This window comes from Oryx dammah, unplaced genomic scaffold (genome assembly GCF_014754425.2).
Source record: "Oryx dammah isolate SB20612 unplaced genomic scaffold, SCBI_Odam_1.1 HiC_scaffold_3, whole genome shotgun sequence".
In the NCBI taxonomy this organism is placed as follows: Eukaryota; Metazoa; Chordata; class Mammalia; order Artiodactyla; family Bovidae; genus Oryx; species Oryx dammah.
The window spans coordinates 102,779,616-102,805,983 of NW_024070187.1; the positions used below are offsets into that span (position 1 = coordinate 102,779,616).

General features: G+C 43.1%; 1 protein-coding gene and 1 long non-coding RNA gene across 2 annotated transcripts in view; one reads left to right on the forward strand and one right to left on the reverse strand.

Annotated features, from left to right (window-relative positions):
* The window catches only part of STK32B (serine/threonine kinase 32B), a 384,696-nt gene that overhangs the window by 271,819 nt on the left and 86,509 nt on the right, over window positions 1–26,368 (reverse strand). Inside the window, exon 2 of the mRNA XM_040238370.1 lies at window positions 16,981–17,036. Coding sequence (XP_040094304.1) covers window positions 16,981–17,036 — 56 coding nt within the window. The remainder of the gene's footprint in view (window positions 1–16,980; window positions 17,037–26,368) is intronic.
* Window positions 1,086–18,589, forward strand: LOC120862259. The gene is made up of 3 exons (XR_005720721.1): window positions 1,086–1,097; window positions 2,178–2,180; window positions 18,473–18,589. It is a non-coding gene; the product is annotated as an uncharacterized LOC120862259 (long non-coding RNA).

Consider the following 26,368-nt stretch of genomic DNA (forward strand, 5'->3'; position numbering starts at 1 on the left):
CCAGGCTCCTCTGTGCATGGGATTCTCCGGGCAAGAATACTGAAGTGGGTTGCCATGCCCTCCTCCAGGGGATCTTCCCCACCCAGGGATCCAACCCAGGTTCTCCTGCATTGCAGGCAGGTTCCTTACCATCTGAGCCACTAGGGAAGCCCATGAAAGGAATAAACAGTTCACTCAAAAGAAATGGATTCCAACCCTTATCAAAGATGCCTGCATGAACGATGAAAGGTGCCAGTAAAAGCATCATGTTAAAGAATTCTAAAACTGATTCTTCCATAAGAATAACAGCTCATTTCAGAGACACAGAGAAGTTAGACACCTTGCCAAGAGTCACCAGGTTGACCCAAATTCCAGCTCAGCTCTGTCAGACTTGGAGGTGAAACTGTCTAACCATTGTGCTATAAAATGATGAACTCTTGCAATGTCCTGAAAAGAGCAAACATACATGCCAGGCCCCCACTCAGAGCAGGATGCAACGCTGGCTGGGCATCTTACACACATCTGCCCCGCTGCCCCCTCACTAACTCTGGCCCTACCACAGGACCTTTGCATCAGCTGGCCGCTTTTGTCTGTGAAGTTCTTCCCCCTGAATCTCCCCATGGTCTGTTTCCTTCTTAGCAATTAAGTCTTGGCTTAACTGTCTCCATCTCAGAAAGGCCTTCTCTGTTGGCCTCTCCTCCAAGGAAAGCTGTCCTACCCTCCCAGGTCATCACATTATACATTTTTTGCAGAGCAATTCTCATCACTGAAATCATGTTTATGTACCGTTTGTGTATTTATCTTCCCTACTAAACTGACAACTCAGTGACATCAGGGACCTCATTCATCTTGCTTGCCACACCCTCCACAAGTACCCAGACGAACACTGGGACAGAACAGTTGGCAGAAACATTTACTGTCTGACTCAAAATCCTGCTGTCCTTTCCACTCCTACTCCTATCCTAGAGGCCCAGCAACTTAAAAGATGAAAGCGATTCCAAAACGATGTGTACATTTTTAAGGGAAAAAAATATGCTGATCAGTCAAATGTTTCTGAACATTCAAACTGATAAAACAGATATGTAAGACCCAATCTCTCAAAATTGCAAAATTGATTTGTTGCAGTCTGGGCAGTAAATTGGTTAGTCTGCTATTAATCAAATAGTTGTTCACACTATGAATTCACACACAGATGTAAAAGTTGGGAATGCGGAACGAGACAGCTAATAATATGCTTGTGTGTGGAAATGATCGTCATTGCATCATAAGATAGTGTGGAGTCTGGAATTATCATCTGTGCAACTCCTGCTCAGTTTTATCCAGAATCTGCCTTTGAGGGACATAAAAAGCTATTATCATATAACTATTCCACTTTCTGCTGTTTTATGTGCAGACTGCCTCTGGCTATTTCATGAATTTTAATTAACTCTCTGTTTATTTTGCTTCAACCCTATGACTCTCTAAGCACAGGGCCCATTTGCTAATCCAAGAAAGACACTTTTGAAGTGAACTTCTCAGGAAGTTCTCCCAAAGGTATCGTCTTCCTTTCCTTGAAAATAATTAAGCCCTGTTGACTTCCAAATTGACTCAAAGCAGAGTACTCCAGCCTGGACTTTCTCTGCTGGAGCAAAAGCAAAACATTCACTGGCTCCACCTTCCAAGTCAAGAGGAACTTGTGAGGCAGGGAGAGTGAGCCTGGAGAGAGAGGGGGCCTCTGTGAAAAATGAGAGTTTGCAGCAAGGGAGATGCAGAAATTCTCCTCAGGACGCTAACCCAGAGGCAGTCAGTATAAACTGGTCAACTAACTCTTATCAGTTAATTTGTTAATTATCAAGGTTTTCACTCATTTATATAATATTCATTCATTTAATTACATAGCATATATGTCATATGCATCATATACACATTGTATATGTAAATAAATATTGTATGTGAACATAAATATACACACTGCTTAGTGTGTATATATGCATATGGTGTGTGTATATGCATACATGTATATAGATATATACTGTATTGCTTTGTGGGCATACTTATACATATATGAGTGTGTGTATGTATCTGTACACTCTATGTGGATGGTGGGTATATGGATTGTTGTTTAGTTGCTCAGTCGTGTCCAACTCTTTTGTGACCCCAAGGACTGTAGCCCACCAGGCTCCTCCGTCCATGGTATTTTCCAGGCAAGAATACTGGAGTAGGTTGCCATTTCCTACTCCAAAGGATGTTCCTGACCCAGGGATTGAACTGTGTCTCCTCCAAGTCTCTTGCATTGCAGATGGATTCTCTACCACTGAGCCACTGGGGAAGCCTGGGTATATGTATATGTGACTATACATATACAAATACATGTGTGTATATACTACTTAATGCATGTGTATACAGATGTATAGATATATATGCTGCTTAGAAGGTATATATGTATATAGATATGTGTGTTTATATGTACTATACATTTATATATATATATTTGTGCATATATATGCATATACATACATGTGTATATGCTATATACATATACACGTGTCTATGTACACTGCTATGACCAGTGTGTTTGCAAACACGCTCTTCCAACAGCACAAGAAAAGACTCTACACGTGGACATCACCAGATGGTCAACACCAAAATCAGATTGATTATATTCTTTGCAGCCAAAGATGGAGAAGCTGTATACAGTCAACAAAAACAAGACCAGGAGCTGACTGTGGCTCAGATCATGAACTCCTTATTGCCAAATTCAGACTTAAATTCAAGAAAGTAGGGAAAACCACTAGACCATTCAGGTATGACCTAAATCAAATCCCTTATGATTATACAGTAGAAGTGAGGAATAGACTTAAGGGCCTAGATCTGATAGATAGAGTGCCTGATGAACTATGGAATGAGGTTCGTGACATTGTACAGGAGACAGGGATCAAGACCATCCCCATGGAAAAGAAATGCAAAAAAGCAAAATGGCTATCTGGGGAGGCCTTACAAATAGCTGTGAAAAGAAGAGAAACAAAAAGCAAAGGAGAAAAGGAAAGATATAAGCATCTGAATGCAGAGTTCCAAAGAATAGCAAGAAGAGATAAGAAAGCCTTCGTCAGCGATCAATGCAAAGAAATAGAGGAAAACAACAGAATGGGAAAGACTAGAGATCTCTTCAAGAAAATTAGAGATACCAAGGGAACATTTCATGCAAAGATGGGCTCAATAAAGGACAGAAATGGTTTGGACCTAACAGAAGCAGAAGATATTAAGAAGAGGTGGCAAGAATACATGGAAGAACTGTACAAAAAAGAATCTTCACGACCCAGATAATCATGATGATGTGATCACTAATCTAGAGCCAGACATCTTGGAAAGTGAAGTCAGGTGGGCCTTAGAAAGCATTACTACGGACAAAGGTAGTGGAGGTGATGGAATTCCAGTTGAGCTGTTTCAAATCCTGAAAGATGATGCTGTGAAAGTGCTGCACTCAATATGCCAGCAAATTTGGAAAAGTCAGCAGTGGCCACAGGACTGGAAAAGGTCAGTTTTCATTCCAATCCCAAAGAAAGGCAATGCCAAAGAATGCTCAAACTACCACACAATTGCACTCATCTCACAACTAGTAAAGTAATGCTCAAAATTCTCCAAGCCAGGCTTCAGCAATATGTAAACCATGAACTCCCTGATGTTCAAGCTGGTTTTAGAAAAGGCAGAGGAACCAGAGATCAAATTGCCAACATCCGCTGGATCACTGAAAAAGCAAGAGAGTTCCAGAAACACATCTACTTCTGCTTTCTTGACTATGCCAAAGCCTTTGACTGTGTGGATCACAATAAACTGTGGAAAATTCTTCAAGAGATGGGAATACCAGACCACCTAACCTGCCTCTTGAGAAATCTGTATGCAGGCCAGGAAGCAACAGTTAGAACTGGATGTGGAACAACAGACTGGTTCCAAATAGGAAAAGGAGTAGGTCAAGGCTGTACATTGTCACCCTGCTTATTTAACTTCTATGCAGAGTACATCATGAGAACCGCTGGACTAGAAGAAACACAAGCTGGAATCAAGATTGCCGGGAGAAATATCAATAACCTCAGATATGCAGATGACACCACCCTTATGGCAGAAAGTGAAGAGGAGCTAAAAAGCCTCTTGATGAAAGTGAAAGAGGAGAGCGAAAAAGTTGGCTTAAAGCTCAACATTCAGAAAATGAAGATCATGGCATCTGGTCCCATCACTTCATGAGAAATAGGTGGGGAAACAGTGGAAACAGTGTCAGACTTTATTTTTCTGGGCTCCAAAATCACTGCAGATGGTGACTGCAGCCATGAAATTAAAAGACGCTTACTCCTTGGAAGGAAAGTGATGACCAACCTAGATAGCATATTGAAAAGCAGAGACATTACTTTGCCGACTAAGGTCTGTCTAGTCAAGGCTATGGTTTTTCCTGTGGTCATGTATGGATGTGAGAGTTGGACTGTGAAGAAGGCTGAGTGCCGAAGAATTGATGCTTTTGAACTGTGGTGTTGGAGAAGACTCTTGAGAGTCCCTTGGACTGAAAGGAGATCCAACCAATCCATTCTGAAGGAGATCAACCCTGGGATTTCTTTGGAAGGAATGATGCTAAAGCTGAAACTCCAGTACTTTGGCCATCCCATGTGAAGAGTTGACTCATTTGAAAAGACTCTGATGCTGGGAGGGATTGGGGGCAGGAGGAGAAAGGGACAACCGTGGATGAGATGGCTGGATGGCATCATGGACTCAATGGACATGAGTCTGAGCGAACTCCGGGAGATGGTGATGAACAGGGAGGCCTGGCGTGCTGCAATTCATGGGGTCGCAAAGAGTCAGACACAACTGAGTGACTGAACTGAACTGAACTGATGTACACTGCTTCTTAGGTATGAATAATATGTGCTCATATATATATTTTGCTTAATGTATTTGTATGTTATCTATATACTGCTCAGCGAGTATATACATGCACATGTATATATGCATTATATACATAAATTCCATATATATGTGTAAATATATACGTGTGTATATGTATATATATACAATTGCACTCAGTAAGTACTGCAGATCAAACTGCGAACAATAAGGAAACATTGCTGCCCTCACAGAGCTTATGTTCTCACGCATAAGACCAACAACCACAAGGAAAAATGAAAGCATTTAATGGATTTACAGGTGATGACAGGTGCACTGAAGAAAACAGGGCCAGAAAGGGCACATGGATACGAAATGCTTGGGGTGGGGTCAAGTGGGGTGGGTATTCAGGGAGGGGACATTTGAGCAGAATTCTGTATGGGATGGGTGACCTTTGCAGAGTTCTAAGGGAAGGTGATCAAGGTGGTGGGCCTAGCAAGTGTAAGGTTCTGAGTTAGAAATAAGTTCAGCATGTTAAGGAGATGAGAAAAAGGGCTGCAAGGAGTGAGCAGGAAAATGGAGAGGCAGAGAGGAGTGTCAGTGAAATAGGCATAAGCCAGATTGCAGGGCCTTGCAGGCTGGCATAAAGAGGTTGGCATGCATTCTCAATGGCAGGGAGGCCCCTTAACCATTCGATCCAATCATGCTTTATCACATCACTGGCTGTGTAGACCAGATCCTTCCTTCTTCTTTCTCTCTCTCACTTATACATGCTCTAGGCAACATTTATTGAGCCTTCCCAACCTGCTGGGCACTGAGCCAACTGCTGATGGGACTGGCAGGTGACTATGACCAACCCTAACTTTTCAAGAATCTCACAGTCTGATGGCTGAGGCAGAGGAGCAATCTGAAGACCACCTGTAAGCAAGATGTGCTCTGAAGGATGGCAAGAGGAAGCTGGCTACCCAAACGTTTCCAGAACCCACCACATAACCTAAAGACAAGATGACTGGAACGCATATGAAAAATGCCAACCATATGCCAGGTCCAGGAGTTGTATGGTCTCTGGCCCTCATTTTCACAGTAAACTTTGAAGATCACTCTGAGCATTATTTCCTTCTTTTAAAGTCTTCATTTCAGAAAGGTAATTTTGTTCAATTCAATATAGAATTCTAGATTGGTGATTCTCCTCTATTATCACTTGAAAAATGCTGTTCCACTAGCTTTGGCTTGCATAGTTTCCATTTCCTAACACAATGTATCCTTTTGTCCCCTGGTTCATTTCAAGATTTTCTATTAACAGTTATAAGCTACTTATTAATTTGACTATGATGATCTTTGATGATGTTTTCCTTGTGTTCCTTTTGCTTGGAGTTGGTTGAACTTTCTGGATATGATTTTATCATTTTCATCAATTAAACAAATAAACCATTATTTCTCCAAATATATTTTATATGCCCATCCCTCCTTCTGAAACTCCAATTACACATACGGTAAATCACTGCATCATGTTCCATAAGTCACTGAAAGTGAAGTGAAAGTGAAAGTCATTCAGTCGTGTCCGACTCTTTGCGGCCCCATGGGCTGATCTCCTTTAGGATGGACTGGTTGGATCTCCTTGCCAACCAAGGTCATATAGTCAAATCTATGGTTTTTCCAGTAGTCATGTACGGATATGAGAATTAGACCATAAAGAAAGCTGAGTGCCAAAGAATTGATGCTGTCGAACTGTGATGCTGGAGAAGACTCTTGAGAGTCACTTGGACCAAGATCAAACCAGTCAATTCTAAAGAAAATCAGTCCTGAATATTCATTGGAAGGACTGATGCTGAAGCTGAAGCTCCAATACTTTGTCTACCTGATGCAAAGAGCTAACCCATTGGAAAAGACTCTGATGATGGGAAAGATTGAGGGCAGGAGGAGAAGGGGACGACAGAGGATGAGATGGTTGGATGGCATCACCGACTCAATGGACATGAGTTTGAGCAAACTCCAGGAGACAGTGAAGGACAGGGAAGCCTGGTGTGCTGCAGTCCATGACTGAGTGACTGAACAACAACAACATGATCTTGTGTAAACAAAATAGGATACTAGCTTCCATGGTTGTTAAGGACAGTGGATATAGCTATAGGACTGGAAGAACAAAAAGGTGGAGGCACTGGTGGTACCTGCCCATGGCCCCTCTCCTGAACCTCCACACAGCTCAGGCTGTTTACTGAGGCTCTCTGCTAGGGCCTTTTTCCGCCCTGGATGTGAGTGAAGTGAAAGTCGCTCAGTCATGTCCAATTCTTGCAACCCCATGGACTATACAGTCCATGGAATTCTCTAGGCCAGAATATTGGAGTGGGTAGGTAGCCTTTCCCTTCTCCAAGGGATCTTCTCAACCCAGGGGTTGAACTGGGGTCTCCTGCATTCCAGGTGGATTCTTTACCAACTGAGCTACCATGGAAGCTCTACTTCTGAAGCCTTTTTCTGGCCTGGATCAGTCAATTCAGTTCAGTTCAGTCACTCAGTCATGTCTGACTCTTTGTGACCCCATGGACTGCAGCACACCAGGCTTCCCTGTCCATCACCAACTCCCGGAGTTTTCTCAAACTCACATCCATCATGTCAGTGATGCCATCCAGCCATTTCATCCTCTGTCGGCCCCTTCTCCTCCTGCCCCCAGTCCCTCCCAGCATCAGGGTCTGCCCTGGGTGGGGCAAGCCAAAAGTGCAAGAGAGGCAGCTGTCCCTCAGTGATGGACAGGAGGCTGTACATACAAGCATCAGCTTCTCTGACCCTCGGCTGCCTTCAAGGCACCCTCCACTCAGAGGTCCCACATGGGGGTGAGTCCCTGTGCCTGAGAAAAACAGCCAGCAACTCGTGCAGATCTGTTTTCTTACACAAATCACTCATGACAGGATGACAAGAAGTCTTTCACCTCCGATTCCGTGGAAGGATTCTGAATGGCTCTGTCTGGGTCACACAGCCACTCCTTGGACCAAGCACTGGTCTAGGAATATGGCCCAAGTGGCTGGCACAACCACATCACACGCCCATCTCAGACGGTTAGTGGGGCACCACAGGGACATGCGGTCCCAGCACAGTTCCACCTTGAGCCTCATAAGAGTCCTGTAGGCTCATCTACATTGATATGAAAGGCAGCAGTTATTTGGTATTTTGAGCAGAACAGAGCTTTGTTCAATTGCCTTGAAGTAACCTCATCCTGAATACTGGATGTTTGTATACATTCTACATGAATTTGGGTGTCATCAAGAAATTGCCACAACCTAAGAGTGACTTAAAAATAGACATGTGACATGTCCACAAGAGGTGGAGGAGGTACTTTCTGAAGAAAAGAGATGCTATGGTGATAAGAAAGAGACATGAGAAACATTCTGGACAGTCGAAAACAACAGCCTTTAGATTCCACTGAAACACCATTCCCTTTTCTTTTTACAAATGAGAAAACTAAGCTTAAGACTGGTTAATTCACTATCCCAAGTAAGCACAACTAAAGCATATCGGAGTCAGCCTGGTTCCCAGATCTAAAGTGTTTCCACTGAGATATGTAGAAATTCATCTGCCATGCCTCAACTGATCTAGAATTTACTCATAAAAGCGTTATAAAACTCTTCAGTAAATTCTTGCTAAAACCAATGGATCACTTGCAGCTGTTTACTTTGGTACTTCACTGGGGAAGCACAATCTACTCCCCGCATGAAAGTCAAATAAGATTTTTTGCAAATTCACATGTGCTTTTTCCTGATAACCAAGGCTACTGTCGTACTTGAACAATGAAATGTCTTTCTTGAAAACTCTTAATAAATGCCAGCTATCAAACCCACCAAAGGCTGAAAGCAAAGCCAAAGTACCCATTCAATAGTAGAAGGGTGGTTTTCTTCATCCTAGCCCAGCACAGTTCCACCTTGAGTCTCATAATAGTCCTGTAGGCTCATCTACATTGACATGAAAGGCAGTCGTTATTTGGTATTTTGACCAGAACAGAGCTTTGTTTGATTGCCTTGAAGTAACCTCATCCTGAATACTGGATGTTTGTGTACATTCTACATGAATTTGGGTGTCATCAAGAAATTGCCACAACCTAAGAGTGACTTAAAAATAGAGTCTCCTCTAGATAGCTTGCATTTTTCTTCAGAACACTCACTATAACCAAAGCTTGAATATATTTATGCTCTGAACCACAGGTTTTGAGAACCAAGCCAGCAGCCAAATAACAGCACAGATGAAGACAGAAAAGGACAAGAAAATTTTCAGGATATAATCAAGTAATAACTCATGAGGGCCCAGGCTAACAGATCTGACAGTACTGATAGGAAAGGGTGCAAAGGACCCAGGGCCAAGATCACCACTGACTCGAGGGTAAAATGATACCCTTCTATGTGGTGTCAACTGTGTTGTGGATTAAGGGAGTTGCTTCAGGTTTTCTTCAGCCACAAAATGCTCAACATTAGGATAAGCGACAACAGAAAGTAATGATTTAACAGAATTTTTTAAATGCTTTTTGTTGTTGTTGCTGAAGTTCAGCCCTCCCCATGGGACTATAGGCAAACTTTCTAAATTCCCTGGATCATAACTCTTCTTCTAAGAAATCTAGAGCAGAACCTCAAACACAGCATATAAACTCTGCCCCCCTTTCTGGCTGACCCCTAAAAATCACATGTATAGAGCAGACTGTAAGCAGTACAGAGCAGAAGAAAAAAAGAAAGGGACTGACACTTGTGTGCATGCCCAAGAAGAGAGATGCTTGGGCATAAAGAGAGTATAAATCCAACCAAGGTAACTTCTTGTTAAAAACATATTTTCAAAGAAATACAACACAATCCAAGGTCTATACAACATAACATTCGCGATATCCAGGATGCAAGCCCAAATTACTCAGCATATAAAGAACCAGAAAAATGTGACCCATCCTTAATTAAGGTGAATCTTAAGATGACCCAGATGTTGGAAATAGAGTAAAGGATATGAAAACAGCTCTTAAGACTAAGACTAAGCTGCATGGTATAAAGAGCAATATGGCAGAATAAATGAAAATATGGGAAATCTAAGAAAAGAGAAACTGTTTGCTTTTAATCCAGAAGTTTTGCCCAGGAATATCATAGTCAAACTGCTGAAAGTCAAAGATTAAAGGAAAATCCTGAAAAGAAAGAGCTGGATGTGACATATTACTGCTGCTGCTGCTAAGTCGCTTCAGTCGTGTCTGACTCTGTGCGACCCCATAGACGGCAGCCCACCAGGCTCCCCCATAGCTGGGATTCTCCAAGGAAGAACACTGGAGTAGGTTGCCATTTCCTTCTCCAATGCATGAAAGTGAAAAGTGAAAGTGAAGTCGCTCAGTCGTGTCTGACTGACTCTTAGCAACCCCATGGACTGCAGCCTACCAGGCTCCTCTATCCACGGGATTTTCCAGGCAAGAGGACTGGAGTAGGGTGCCATTGCCTTCTCCGGACATATTACTATCAGATAATAATGATTCAGCTTAATGGCCTCCCAGCAGAAAGCACAGAGGTCATTCAGTTGACAATGGCACGAAATCTTTAAAGCAATAAAGAAAAAGCTGTCAACCCAATAATCTGTATCCAGTAGAAATAGTCCTCAAGAAAGGTGAAATAAATGCATTTCAGTTCAGTTCAGTTCAGTCACTCAGTTGTGTCTGACTCTTTGCGACCCCATGAATTGCAGCATGCCAGGCCTCCCTGTCCATCACCAACTCCTGGAGTTTACTCACACTCATGTCCATTGAGTCGGTGATACCGTCCAACCACCTCATCCTCTGTTGTCCCCTTCTCCTCCTGCCCTCAATCTTTCCCAGCATCAGGGTCTTTTCAAGTGAGTCAGCTCTTCGCATCAGGTAGCCAAAGTATTGGAGTTTCAGATAAAATAAAATTAAGAGAATGCACTGATTGGAGATTTGTGCCACATAAAATACTAAAGGTTACCAGAAGGAAATTCATACCTTCATGAAAGGTATGAGTAATTATTAAGGGCTATTTTCCTTCTAATTTTTTAGAGGCCAAAAAAAACCCCACATGTTTTTAAATATATATTATATATTTTACATATACATTATATATGTATATATTTATATATACTTAAAACAACAAACTATAATATTGTATTGGAGATTTATGATTTATAAACTATAATGCATATGACAACTGTAGTATAAGAGTTGACAGGTGTGGTAACTAGATCTTTACAGTTGCCAGGTTTTTAGATTTTATGTGAAGTATAAAATATTAACTCTAAGCAGATTGAAATAAACTGTGAGGTGAAAGTTTCTCAGTCTGTCCAACTTTGCAATCCCATGGACTATACAGTCCATGGAATTCTCCAGGCCAGAATGCTGGAGTAGGTAGCTTTTCCCGTCTCCAGGGGATCTTCCCAACCCAGGGATCTAACCCAGGTCTCCCCCATTGCACGCAGATTCTTTACCAGCTGAGCCACAAGGGAAGCCCTGAGGATATGTATTATAATCCCTAGAGCAATAATTTTAAAACAAGGAAGTATGGCTGTGAAGTCATGAGATAAATGGAGATTCTAAATCTTCAGTTAATCTAAAACAAAACAGGAAAAGAGTAACCAAAGAACAAAAATGAGAACAAGAACAAATAAAACCCTGCTAAGCCTAACTGAAACCAAATCAATAACCACATTTACTGTGAAAAGACTAAAAGGTAGAGATTGCCAGACAGATTTAAAAAGAAGCAAGTTCCCAGGTGGTGCTAGTGGGACAGAACCTGCCAGGCAATGCAGGAGATGGAACGATGCAGGTTCAATCCCTGGGTTGGGAACATCCCTGGAGAAGGGAATGGCAACCCACTCCAGTATTCTTGCCTGGAGAATCCCATGACAGGGAGGACTGACATGACAAGGGTTACAGTCCATAGGCTTGCCAAGAGTTGGACACAATTGAAGCAACTTAGCAAGCATGCACACAAGACCTAACTGTATGATATGCTCAAGAGATTAATGTCAAATATAAAGACACAGATAGAATGAAAGAAAATGCATGGAAAAATATATGCCATGTAGGCTAGAATAACTATATGAATTTCAGAGAAAATAAGCTTCAAAAAAAAAAGATTATTAGCAGAGATAGAAAAGAACATTTCACAATGATAAAAAGGTCAATCCATCATGAGGTCATAACAACTATAAATCTGTATGAACCTAATAACAGACCTTCAAAGTGTCAGAAGGAAAACTGACAGAATTAAAGGAAGAAGAAACAACTCTAGGATCAGAGTTGGAGATTGTGTACAACTGGCTCAAAAATGGATAAAACAACTAGATTTTTACAGTCAGTGAAGACGGAGACCAAAGAAGGCTGTGGTTTAGGATGGTGGTGTAGGAAGGTCCTGGACTCATCTCCTTCCATGGACACAATAAAAATTTACAACTACACATGGAAAAAACCCCTATGAGAATGACCTGAAAACTAGCTGAACAGCTTCTCCACAATAAAAGTTAAAAGAGCCACATCGAGATGGGAAGGAGAACCAGAGATGTGATCTCGCAAAAAAAAAAAAAAATCTCCACGCCCCAGCCTGGTGACCTGAAATTGGGAGAGCTCACAAATAGGAAACTTCACTCCAAAGAGTCAGGGGTTTGCGCCCACATCAGGCATCCCAGCCCTGGGAACCGGCACTGCTAAGGAGAGCCTCCAAAACGTCTGTCTTTGAAACCCAGCAGGAGTTACATCTGGAAGAATATAGGGCTATAGGGAACAGAGAACTCACAAAGGGCTTGCGTGAAGATTCACTCATCTTAGTGCAAAAGCAACAAACAGGCCTAGGTTTAGAACATATGTGAAGGAGATTCATTTACTAACCTTAAAGCTCTGCTGAAGGGGCAGGAATCAGTTGGGGGTCTTCCTGGTGCCATTCTTATCCTCTCCCTTTCTAGCACCAGTGTTCGTGCCTTATCCTCACACTGCTTCTCAGCCCTGCCAGAGCCAGTAGGCACATGCAGGCCATACAGGGGATGCCCCTTGAGCATCCGGCCCTGCTGTGCAGGGGGAATTGTGTTTTGGTGCCCCACGGGTCTGAGACAATTAGAGAGACTATTCTTGGAAGGCCCCCATACTCTAGTCACTGTACAGACAATCGACTGAGATATAGCCCACCTTCCTGTGAAAAAAGCCTATTTACAGGTCTTGGAGCTTCAGCCCGAGGGACAGGCTTCCAGTTTTCCATACATTTAGAGGCTATGGAAGTGGTCTAGGGGATGTCCTCTTTGTGTATTCCCTTGAACTCACTGCAGCTCCCTGGTAACTCCCAGTGAAAGAGAAGTTAGTCGCACAGTTGTGTACAATTCTGCGATCCCATGGACTGTAGTCTTCCTGGCTCCTCTGTCCATGGAATTCTCCAGGCAAGAGTATTGGAGTGGGCTGCCATTTCCTTCCCCAGGGGATCTGGATCCAGGGATTGAACCTAGTTCTCCTGCATTGCAGGCAGATTCTTTACCAACTGAGCCTCTAGAGAAGCCCAGAAATGAGATCAAACACTCATCTGGAGCCCTGATTTTTGCAGCTGTCACCAACGAGTTACATGTAGATCATCTGGTGTGAAGGTCAGTGAGGTTTACAATTGCAGTTCTATATTACTGTATATAGTGGCATACCTTAAAATGTGTGGCCTGCAAGTCCAGCTTCTAATCAGCCTGAAACTAAGGGCTAACTGAAATTCTCTGGAACACTAACAGGTCTTTGCACACTTTCAACAACTGGGAACTATGAAGAATAAGTCAGAGAGCTAAGATAATCACAAACATTTAAGAGATAATCAAGAGCTAGGGCAAAGTTAAGCAATAAAGTTGATCTCCTTCATAAGGCCAGTATTTCAAGACTGGCAGAGATAGCTGCTTCACGTAATATTAGACAAACACAGAGTCAAGCAAAATGAGGAGAGAAAGGAATATATTTCAAATAAAAAGAGAAGATAACTACCAGTTTAAAAACCCATAATGAAATGGAGATAAGTAGTTTAGCTGAAACAGAGCTCAAAATATTGGTCATAAAGATGCTCACTGAATTTGGGAGAAGAATGGATAAACAAAGACAGTACTTCACCAGAGATAGAAAATATAAGAAAGCATCAAATCAGTTCCGTTCAGTCACTCAGTCATGCCTGACTCCTTGCGACCCCATGGACTGCAACATACCAGGCTTCCCTGTCCATCACCAATGCCAGGAGCTTGCTCAAACTCATGTCCATTGAGTCGGTGATGCCATGCAACCATCTTATCCTCTGTCGTCCCCTTCTCCTGCCTTCAATCTATACCAGCATCAGGCTCTTTTCCAATGAGTCAGTTCTTTGCATCAGGTGGCCAAAGTATTGGAGTTTCAACTTCAGCATCAGTCTTTTCAATGAATATTCAGGACTGATTTCCTTTAGGATTGACTGGCTGGATCTCCTCCTGGAAACTGGCTGAGTCTCCTCCAAGGGACTCCCAAGAGTCTTCTCCAACACCACAGTTAAAAAGCATCAATTCTTCGGCACTCAGCTTTCTTAATAGTCCAATTCTCACATCCATACATGACTACTGGAAAAACAAAAGCTTTGACTAGACAGACCTTTGTTGGCAAAGTAATGTCTCTGCTTTTCAATATGCTGTCTACATTTGTCATAGCTTTTCTTCCATGGAGCAAGCGTCTTTTAATTTCATGGCTGCAGTCACCATCTGCAGTGATTTTGGAGCCCAGAAAAATAAAGTCTGTCACTGTTTCCACTGTTTCCCCATCTATTTGCCATGAAGTGATGGAACCAGATGCCATGATCTTAGTTTTCTGAATGTTAAGCTTTAAGCCAGCTTTTGACTCTTCTCTTTCACTTTCATCAAGAGGATCTTTAGTTCTTCAGTTTCTGCCATAAGGGTGGTGTCATCTGCATATCTGAGGTCATTGATATTTCTCCCAGCAATCTTGATTCCAGCTTGTGCTTCTTCCAGCCTGGCATTTAGCATGATGTACTCTGCATACAGGTTAAATAAGCAGGGTGACAGTATACAGCCTTGACGTACTCCTTTCCCAATTTGGAACCAGTCTGTTGTTCTATGTCTGGTGCTAACTGTTGCTTCTTGACCTACATACAGATTTCTCAGGAGGCAGGTCAGGTGGTCTGGTATTCCCATCTCTTTAAGAATTTTCCAGTTTGTTGTGATCCACAGTCAAAGGCTTTGGTGTAGTAAATGAAGTAGATGTTTTTGTGGAATTCTCTTGCTTTTTCGATGATCCAAAAGATGTTGGCAATTTGATCTCTGGTTCATCTGCCTTTTCTAAAACCAGCTTGAACATCTGGAAGTTCCCAGTTCATGTACTGTTAAAGAGTGGCTTGGAGAATTTTGAGCATTACTTTGCTAGTGTGTAAGATGAGTGCAATTGTGTGGTAGTTTGAGCATTCTTTGGCATTGCCTTTCTTTGGGATTGGGATGAAAACTGACTTTTTCCAGTCCTGTGGCCACTGCTGACTTTTCCAAATTTGCTGGCATATTGAGTGCAGCACTTTCACAGCATCATCTTTTAGGATTTGAAATAGCTCAACTGGAATTCCATCACCTACACTAGTTTTGTTTGAGGTGATGCTTCCTAAGGCATCAGGAAGCTTCAATAAGCCTCTTATCCTTCTCCATTAGAGAGCAGACAGAATGAAAACCACAATTACAGAAAACTAACCAATCTGATCACATGGACCACAGCCTTGTCTAACTCAATGAAACTGTGAGCCATGATGTGTGTAAGGCCACCCAAGATGGACAGGTCATGGTGGAGAGTTCTGACAAAACATGGTCCACTGGAGAAGGGAATGGCAAACCACTTCAGTATTCTTTCCATGAGAACCCCATGAACAGTATAAAAAGGCTTCACTGGTGATATTACCAAATGCCCAAAGGTTTAATACTTATATTTCTCAGACTCTTCCTAAAAATTGTGGAGGATGGAACATTCCTAAACTCATTTTACAAGGTCAGCATTACCCTGATGCCAAAACCAAACAAAGATCACACAAAAAAAGAAAATTATAGGCCAATATACCTGATGAACATATCTGCAAAGAATCGTCAACAAAGTATTAGCAAACTGAATTCAACAATATATTAAAAGGATCATGCACCCTGTTCAAGCGGGATTTATTGCAGGGCTGCAAAGATGATTCAACATCCACAAATCAATCAGCATGATATACCACTTAACAGAATGACAGCTAAAAATCACCTGATCATCTCAATAGAGGCAGAAAAAGCTTTTGACAAAATTCTACATTCACTCATGATAAAAACTCTCAACAGAGTAAGTATAAAAGAAACATACTTCAACATAATAAAAGGCCATGTATGACAAACCCACAACTACCATCATACTCAAAAGTGCAGAGCTGAAAGTTTTTCCTTTTAGATCAGGAACAAGACAAGAATGCCCATTCTTGCCACTTTTATTCAACACGGATTAAATCTTGAGGATATTACACCAAGTGAAATAAACCAGTCACAGAAAGATAATCCCACATGATTCCATGTATATGTGGTATCTAAAATAGTCACAATCATAGAAGCAAGACTGGAATGCTGGTTGCCAGGGGCTAAGGGGATGAGGGAATGGGGAATTACTATCTAACGGGCATAAAGTTTCAGTCAAGCAGGATGAATAAGCTCTAGAGATCTGCAGTACAGTGTTCTCTGTATAGCCAACAATAATACATATATTGTACACTTAAAAATTTAAGCAAGCAGATCTCATGTTAAGTCTGCTTTCCACAATAACTTTTTAAATAAAATGCCTACATTGAAGGGAAAAGCTGCTGTTGGCCATCACCTAAATTTGTGGGGTTTTTTCCACTTTCCTTGTTTAGATTCTCAAAGAAGAAATAGCATTAGCAACCTTGAAATAATTACCATTGTAATTCACCTAAAGCAGGGCAGCCGTGGTAATTTAATTTTCAGAATGAAATTACAGCGTATCCAAAGGAAACTATTCAGACTTCCTTTCACATTTCAAATTTGGCAAATTCAAATCTTTCTGTCAAACAGGAAATTCCCAGTGCCCAGTAATCAACACAAAAACAAACACACAAATATGCATATAAGCATAAATCCAGTGGTCAGAACTTTTATATTTTATTGATGAAAATTTTAAAAATCCACCATTCTTACCTTTCCAAAACTGCCTTTACCAATGGCCCGCAGAATCTGAAAATGGTCAAAGTTGACTGTAAAAGAAAAAAAGAGGAACAAGTTAGATCTATCAATCCTTGTATTGATTCTTAAAATGTCTTCACCTGAATATCTAACCATTTATTTCCAATGGCTCCTGGTTTACTGCATCACTTGCCGTAATAGCACTCCACCACTGAATGGCTACTTTGCATATTCCACTCCCCCACCCCAACACATATATTTGGCAATTAACACTTCCCCAGTGTATATAAAGGAGGAGAGACATCTTCTGGGCCAGAGGGAAGGGATAACAGAGAAAAACTTGGATACTTGGATTACCATCTTCTTGTACCCTGTTCCCTTTGCCAAGATGACTTTACTTCTAGTCTCTGTCTTGTACACTATTACCTTACACATTCAGACATCAGCTCACCTGTCTCAGTGTCCAAGGACAAATCCTGCCTCCATTATGAAACCTCTGGACCACCAAGTGACATGACTACGTCGTAGTCTTTTCCTGCTCGCGTATCTCACCTCTGGTATCATGAGCCAGACGGAGGAGGACAATGATTTCAAACCCTGCACTGCCCTGTCTCCAACCCACTCCAGTATTCTTGGCTGGAGAATCCCATGGACAGAGGGGCCTGGCGGGCTCTATTCCATAGGGTCATAAAGAGTCAGACATGACTGAAGCAACTTAGCAAGCAAGCAAGCATCGCCCTGTCTCATGTCTCTCTTTCACCATGTTTCTGGATGGGGCTCCCCATTCTTGCTGTCTATTGCCTTATTCCAGTATGGCTTATACCTCATCCCCACAGCACAACATCAGCAAAGTATGGCCATACCACCCGAGCCAATGGACAGCTTTCTGTCCCCCTTTTACTTGGCCACTCTCTCCCTTTTGAAACATCTGCTTGTCTTCTGTGGAAGTACACCTTCTCAATATTCCATTTCATGCACCAGTTCTTTTGCACATTCATCCTTTACCTCCCATCCATTAAATACTGGATTCCATCAAATCTCCATCCTACAGCCTTCCTCTCCTCACTGGCTCCAGGGGCTTTCATCATCCCCTAATGGCCAATGACTTTCCAGGCTGTGTGTACAGATTGATGCCAACCCCATAGTGACTCCTGGAGGCTTCGGAGTTACCCTGAACCATTTCACAGGATCCAAAACAAAACCTAGGAGAGGGTGTGGAGAAAAGGGAACCCTCCTACACTGTTGGTGGGAATGCAAATTGGTGCAGCCACTATGGAGGACAGTGTAGAGATTTCTCAAAAGACTAAAAATAGAGTTGCCATATGATCCATCAACTTCACCCTTGGGCACATATTCAGAAAAACTATATTCAAAAAGATACATGTACCCTAGTGTCCACAGCAGAACTGTTTACAATGCCCAAGACATGGAAGCAACCTAAATGTCCATCAACAAATGAATGGATAAAGAAGATATGGTACATATAATACAATGAAATATTACTCAGCCATTTTAAAAAAGCAAAATAATTCCATTTGCAGCAACATGGATTGACCTCGAGGTCATAATACTAAGAGAAGTAACTCAGATGAAGAAAGACAAATATCATATGATATTCACTTATGTGTATTCCCTTTGGGATTAACAGATACACACTACTATATATAAAATAGATAAACAACAAGGACCTACTATATTACACAGGGAACTATATTCAGTATCCTGTAATAACCTCTCACAGAAAAGAATATATATATATATACACATACACGCATGTATATATGGACTGGTGGTTGCCAAGGGGGAGGCAGGTGAGAGGGATGGATTTGGAGTTTGGGATTAGCAGATGCAAACTAGTGTAGACAGGATGGATAAACAACCAGGTCCTACTGTAGAGCACAGGGAACTATTCAGTATCCTGTGATAAACTATAATGGAAAAGAATATGAAAAAGAATGTGTGTGCATATATATGGCTGAATATAAAACTGAATGACTTTGCTACACACCTGAAACTAACACAATATTGTAACTCAACCGTTTGTCATCGTTGTTGTTCAGTCACTAAGTCATGTCCAACTCTTTACGGTCCCTTGGACTGCAGCATGCCGGGCTATCTGTCCTCCACCATCCCTCCACTGTCCTCCACTGTCTCCTGGAGTTTGCTCAGATTCATGTCCATTCAGTTGGTGATGCTATCTAACCACTGCATCTTCTGATAATCCTAAAGGAAATCAACCCTGAATATTCACTGGAAGGACTGATGCTGAAGCTGAAGCTCCAAATCAACCATACATCAATTTTAAAAAAAAAAGAAAGAAAGCAGGCCTAGGTTGAGTGGTTCAACATTCATTTGACCTCATAAGCTCAAAGCCTGGAACTCATCCCTGAATCCTCTCTTTCTCAACTCCACACCTAATCCTTCACTAGGTGAGGTCTGTTTCACCTCTGCAGTGTCTCTCCCTGCAGTGTCTCTCCCATCTGTCTACCCTATGGTCACCCTCTGGTCTAAACCATCGCATTTCTTGCCTGGACAAACCACAGTGGTCTTCCAACATCCTCTCTCAGGAAGGAGGTCTTTCTTGCTCATCCTCTGCTTATACTCCTCCAAAGCCCCCTCCATTGCTTTCAGGGAAAGGGGAAAATTTCTCCCCATGGCCACGAGACTACACAGTTGGGTCCTGCCACTTCTGTCTCACCTCCCATCCCCATCCCCACACCCACTGAGCTCCAGACACAAAAGCTTTATTTCCGTGCCCTGAGCAGCCATTCCCTGTGCCTTTAATGCTCTTTTCTGGGCCCTACACTTATTAATTCTGCTTCCTCTTCATTCTTCCACATCCAGAGAAGGCTGCCCTCACCCTCCAGAGTCTGGTCTCTTTGTTACACAGTCTCACAGCATCCTGGGACTTTCCTCCAAAAGTCATCACTCTATATTATTTTTTAAATGTATTTATTTGTGGGCTGCACCACACAGCTTGTGGGATCTCAGTTCCAGGATCAGGGATCAAACTGGGGCCACAGCAGTGAAATCCCTGAAAAAAGAAAAAGTAGAATAGGTAGACTGACTGACTTATTTGTGTGTGTGGCCATGCTGCAGGGCATAAGGGCTTCCCTAGTGGATCAGACAGTAAAGCATCTGCCTGCAATGCGGGAGACCCGGGTTCAATCCCTTAGTTGGGAAGATCCTCTGGAGAAGGAAATGGCAGCCCACTCCAGTACTCTTGCCTGGCAAATTCCATGGATGGAGGAGCCTGGTAGGCTACAGTCCATGGGGTCCCAAAGAGTCGGACCCGACTGAGCGCCTTCACTTTCATGCTGCAGGGCATGCAAGATCTCAGTCTCAGCCAGGGATTGAACCCTTGCTCCCTGCAGTAGAAGCTCAGAGTGTTTAACCACTAGACCACCAAGGAAGTCCCACTGTGTATTACTTTACACGCACCTGATGAAGATCATTGATCTAGCACTAGACTCCAAGTTCCATGAGGTCAAAGGCCATGTTTGTTTTTCTACAGTGTCCCCACAGCTAGTAGGGCATTAAAACACAGTCATATTTAACAAACATTCATCAATTAAAGGGATAATTGAAAGCAGATCTCCATATTCATGGTTCCAAGTGCAATCCCTAGTACATAATGAGCGTTTGGTAAATATTTCTGAATTAGATTGAATTACAGCCAGTTTCCAATAACTACAAAAGACATGCTATTTACAAAAGATGAAGTGAACTGATTAGTTCCCTACATTATGGGGGCAAGGATGGGAGGAGGTGAACGAATACAATTAGCTCCCTATGTATTCAACTTAATACCATGGAGGATAATTATGTTGAATTGTGTCCCTGCCAAGCCAAAGTCAGAATTCAGTGTGCCATCTAACACCTAACGCGTTTAGTATAGAGAGACAAGGTGAACGGTTAACTTAGCAAAACATGGGTTCTTTGACCTAGATTGGCTTCCTTTGTAAATAACTTGCCAGGAAAAGAAATTCTTATTTTTCCCTCTTCCCTACTCACCAGAGCTCAAGGGAAGAGAGAAAAGTGAGGAGCTTGGCCTGCATGTGTGATGTGACCAGCACTGAGCTAGGAAATGCACATATACTACCAAGCGCTCCCAAGGCCCCAGGAGGCATTTGCCACGTGCCCCCAGTTAGCAATAAACCTGCCCGCTTCCCTGAAGGCTCCACACTGCTTTGTGCGGCCATGTGTGCACTGTTACATCATCTGCTTGCAAAGCCATTCTTCCCACACTCTTCATTTCAAGGAACACTCCCCCCTGGCCTTCGACACACAGCACATGCTCGTGAAAGAAAGAAAAGTGACTTGTTCTCCGCTCCTAACAAATCACTTTCTTCTTAGTGCAATCTCAGAACCTTCTGCAGACATCTGTCCAGGGATCAGGAAACCCCAGCCTCAAGTCAGACTGCTTAGGTCTGTACCTCAGCTCTGCCAAATGACCTTGGATGACTCGGCTTCTACGTGTCTCACTTACCCCATCTGTAAAATGGGACCAACAGTGCCTACCTTCCATAAGAGCATAGAGTAGTGCCTGGCACACAGCAACTTCCCTACAAGACTTAGCTGTTTGTGCTGGGGATGAGGAACAATCCTGCTCTGATGGGTTCTCCCAGGAGGGATATTTCACTGAACATTTGTGGCCTCTGGCCCCATCAAAGGTGGTGGGAGTTGTCCAGCAGTAAGCTGGAAAAGGAATTTCACTGGTGCATTTCTGCTTGCCCTGCGCTCTCTCTGGAATGGCTAACTTTGGGGAGCAAGCTTGCCCTCTGTTGCTTCTTGCCAGAAGCGTTTCAGAGCTGGGCACCATGTAGGGGAGATCTACAGGGTACTGAGTAGACACTGAATAGGTGGGTGAGCTTGGCTAATACTGGGCTTCAGAATCAGGGGCTCCTTGCTGCTGCCCTCCTGGGTCCCATTCCTCAATCCCATCTAGATCCCTTCTAGAGGTAAGGCTTGGTTCTCCACTGGCCTCCTCTTTTGTCTTGAAAATAAATGGAAGGAGCTTTAATTAATGAGCATTTAGGCCCGGCAAATGCCTAAAACTACTGCTTCCCTGGTGGCTCAGACAGTAAAGAATCTGCCTGCAATGCAGGAGACTTGGGTTCAACCCCTGGGTTGGGAAGATCCCTTGGAGAAGGAAATGGCAACCCACTCCAGTGTTCTGGCCTCGAGAATTCCATGGACAGAGGAGGCTGGCAGGCTACAGTCCAAGGGGCTGCAAAAAGCGACTAACAGACTGCTTTAGAAATTAGCATTATAATATTGCAAATAAGCTCGCTCATCCACATCCTCATGAAATGTGTACTCATGGGGGTGGCAGTGGGGATCTACCATAAGGTACAGGGCAAATAGGTACCTATTTCATGTTTATTTGCTTATTGGTCCAGATTGGATTTAACTGATTGAGCATATGACCTGGGTTTTCCATTTATTTGGCAACCTTCTGACCTGATATACATATACTTACATAAAAGTGACTCCATGTATACACTGTGAATAAGGGAAAGGTTACACTTGGCTGATAAGCAGATTGAAATGGTTATAATCAGTGAGTCCCAAGCCAAAGATGGATCCTAGAAATTGCATTCTTACCTAGGGCTGTCGGCCCAGAGCAAGAGGAGTTGGATGGTGGGTGTGAGGGGGTGATGAGCGGGTTTCTCAGGGTGACCACCTTGTCCTGGTTTGCCCAGAACTTCCCTGGTCCTAGCACTGAAGGCCCTGCATCCCTGGGAACCCTGCAGTCCTGGGAAAACTGAAAGAGTTGATGACCTATAGGTTTCTAGATCATCAAACTGTCCCACCTGAAGCAGTCACGAGCACTGCCAGAGTTGGCCGAGGGAACAAGCAGGTGAATTCTTGAAAAGCAGTGTCTGTTTGGACTTTCCAACACTCAGAAAGGACTAGAGTTGCCAAGGGTAACGCTGTAATAAGAGCACTGTGAAAGCAGAAATAGATAGCACTTTGCCAGCCAGAGGCAAAGCCAAGAGGTGCCAGTGACCTCACCTAAAAACACAAGGGCAGAGACACCTGCCTGGAGGGCTGTCACATGGATGATGAAACGACACAGGAGCCATGAAGTAACGAGTCGCCAGGCCCAACTCGCCCTTTCTCTTTGACCAGGAAGCCTCAGGTCTGTCAGGGAGCAGTTTGGCTAGCCCCAAGCTGTGAATCACAGTTGATCGAATCCAGTGAGTTCATCAAGATTCCCTGGAGGCTTGTTAAGATAGATCGTGGGCTCCCTTCTGAATTTCTGGGCAGGGGCCAGAGACATTGCATTTCCCAAGTTGAAAGTTCTTAGGTGATGCTGACTGTCCACTAGACACTTCTGTTCCCCACGGTCCTAGACACTCATGTAGCTGACAATGACTTCATGACAGGTCCAGTCAATGAGATCTAAGCCTATGACCAGTGGTATTCCTAGAAAAGCATACTTTCCTGATGAAAAGGGACAGTTATAGCTGGAGTGGTTCTTGAACCTACCCACTCTTCCTCCATGAATAAGGATATGATGTCTGGAGCTATGGTAGCCATCTTGTGACTATGAGACAACAAACACAAGCAGAAGGCCAAGATATGGACACAGAAGCCACTCCATATTGTTGAGCTTCTGAAGCTATCTGAAGTCCACCTACCTCTGGACTTACATTAGAAAAAAATACAAAACTGTCATATTTGTTCAAGTCAATATGAGTCAGATTTGCTACTACTAGAAGCCAGAAGCATTCTTCTCTAATATACAAAGACAGTCACACAGTAGGAGCTTAGTAAATGCTATTTTATTGTTGAATTTCCAGCCTCATTGTAATTTTTCTGAATGGCAGAAGAACAACTGTTGTTTGGGGTATAAACAGAGGGGCCAAGCTACCTGAATTTGAATTCTGGCTCCACTGTGCACCGGCTGGCCAAGCTACCTGAATTTGAATTCTGGCTCCACCATGCACCAGCTGGGTGACCTTGGCAAAGTCACTTAACCTCTCTGTGTCTCAGTCTCTTCACTTACAAAATGAGTAAACTAAAATGCCCACCTAGGGTTGTCATTGGCTTCTTCACAGGTGGCACAAGTGGTAAAGAATGTGGCTGTCAATGCAGGAGATGAAAGAGATGCAAGTGTGATCCCTGCATTGGGAAGGTGCCCTGGAGAAGGAAATAGCAACCCACTCCAGTATTCTTGCCTAGAAAATCCTGTGGGCAGAGGAACCTGGTGGGCTACAGTCCACGGGGTCACAAAGAGTCGGACACAACTAAGCACATGCACACACACGCACACACACACACGCACACACACATGTACATGCACACACATGCACAGACACTGGGTTGTCATTAATATTAAATGAATCAGTGGAGGTAAAGTATTTACAATAATGCTGGGTCAGAAGTAATGCCTATTGATATTAAGTATCATTATCATTATTATTCTGTATCACTAATTTTTCCCCACTTTTCACCTTTATGACACAACACTAGTTTGATTAACTCGTGACCAAACACTGCAGGGGTAATAAAGCAAGAACTGTATTAGTGCCTATTAACTACTGATGGTAATAATCACACTGAGTAAATTTGGTTGTTCTATCTTATGAGCCAGTGGGTTATTTTCTCATTTCCATCAGCCCAATTATTTCTAATTAATTTCATAGCACTCTTTCAACATGCAATATTCATGAAGAAGCTTATTCTGAGAGCCAAGGGTGAATTTTTTAAGATGGCTAGTTACTCTTTAAATAATCGCTAATGGTAAGTAAACCCCAAGCAATATCCTATAAAAATACATCAAGCAAAGACAGTGGGTAAATGTCCCCTTCTCTGTCTCCCTAAAAAGCTGAAACTCTGGAGTTCTTTTCTTTCACCAGTGCACTTGGGCTGATCATGTATGTGTAGGAAATTTCACTCCCGATGTCAGTGATGATTTCTGACATCATTTTAAAAATTGAAGATCTGCCAGAACAGGCTCTATGATGTCCCTTGACAACGGGACAACAATCTTCCCTGAGTCACCACTATCCATGCCTGCCCAGTTCAGGCATCTCTGTTTCCTGCCTGATCCCATCAGTATTTGAGGTTTTGGTCATTGGACTGTACTAGAAAAGAACCTATCAGATGGGGGAGATGGTAAGGTGCAGAGGTTGAAGGGAGGGCTTGATGTTCCTCACTGCTAGCTTTAAACCTAAACCCACCATTTTTGCCATTGTGAATCTGAGGAAATAAATTAACTTCCCCAGCCTCAATTTTCCCATCAGGAAGATGGGGGTAGCGACACCTACCTCCCCAAGTCAAGGTGAGGGCCATAGGCAGTGAAAGCTGAAGGCTGAGTCTATAAATGGAGGCCATCATGAACAGTATCAACACAAACCCTACAGCAGCTGTGAACCCTGAGCCTGGCCACTTAGCATCTCACAATCTGTTTATTCACCTCTCAAATAGGGTCATCTTTCAGTTCAGTCGCTCAGTCGTGTCCGACTCTTTGTGACCCCATGGACTGCAGCATGCCAGGCTTCCCTTCCATCACCAACTCCCAGAGTTTGCGCAAACTCACATCCATCGAGTCAGTGACGCCATCCAACAATCTCATCCTCTGTTGTCCCCTTCCTCCTCCTGCCTTCAATCTTTCCCAGCATCAGGGTCTTTCCCAATGAATCAGTTAGTTGCATCAGGTGGCCAAAGTATTTGAGTTTCAGCTTCAGCATCAGTCCTTCCAATGAATATTCAGGACTGATTTCCTTTAGGATGGACTGGCTGGATCTCCTTGCAGTCCAAGGGACTCTCATGAGTCTTCTCCAGCACCACAGTTCAAAAGCATCAATTCTTCGGTGCTCAGTTTTCTTTATAGTCCAAACTCAGTTTTCTCTCACATCCATGCATGACTACTGGAAAAACCATAGCTTTGACTAAATGGACCTTTGCTGGCCAAGTAATGTCTCTGCTTTTTAATATGCTGTCTAGGTTGGTCATACCCCACTCCAGTACTCTTGCCTGGAAAATCCCATGGACGGAGGAGCCTGGTAGGCTGCAGTCCATGGGGTCACTGAGAGTTGGACATGACTCAGTGACTTCACTTTCACTTTTCACTTTCATGCATTGGAGAAGGAAATGGCAACCCACTCCAGTGCTCTTGCCTGGAGAATCCGAGGGACAGCGGAGCCTGGTGGGCTGCCGTCTATGGGGTCACACAGAGTCAGACACAACTGAAGCGACTTAGCAGCAGCAGCAGCAGCAGGTTGGTCATAGCTTTTCTTCCAAGGAGCAAGCGTCTTTTAATTTCATGGCTGCAGTCATCATCTGCAATGATTCTGGGTCATCTCTGGGGGCCCATTATTCTGCTGACCCCACCAGAGAGAGGCATAAACAGTGACTATGTTGGGAGGAGAACAGGTGGTTCAGGGCAGGC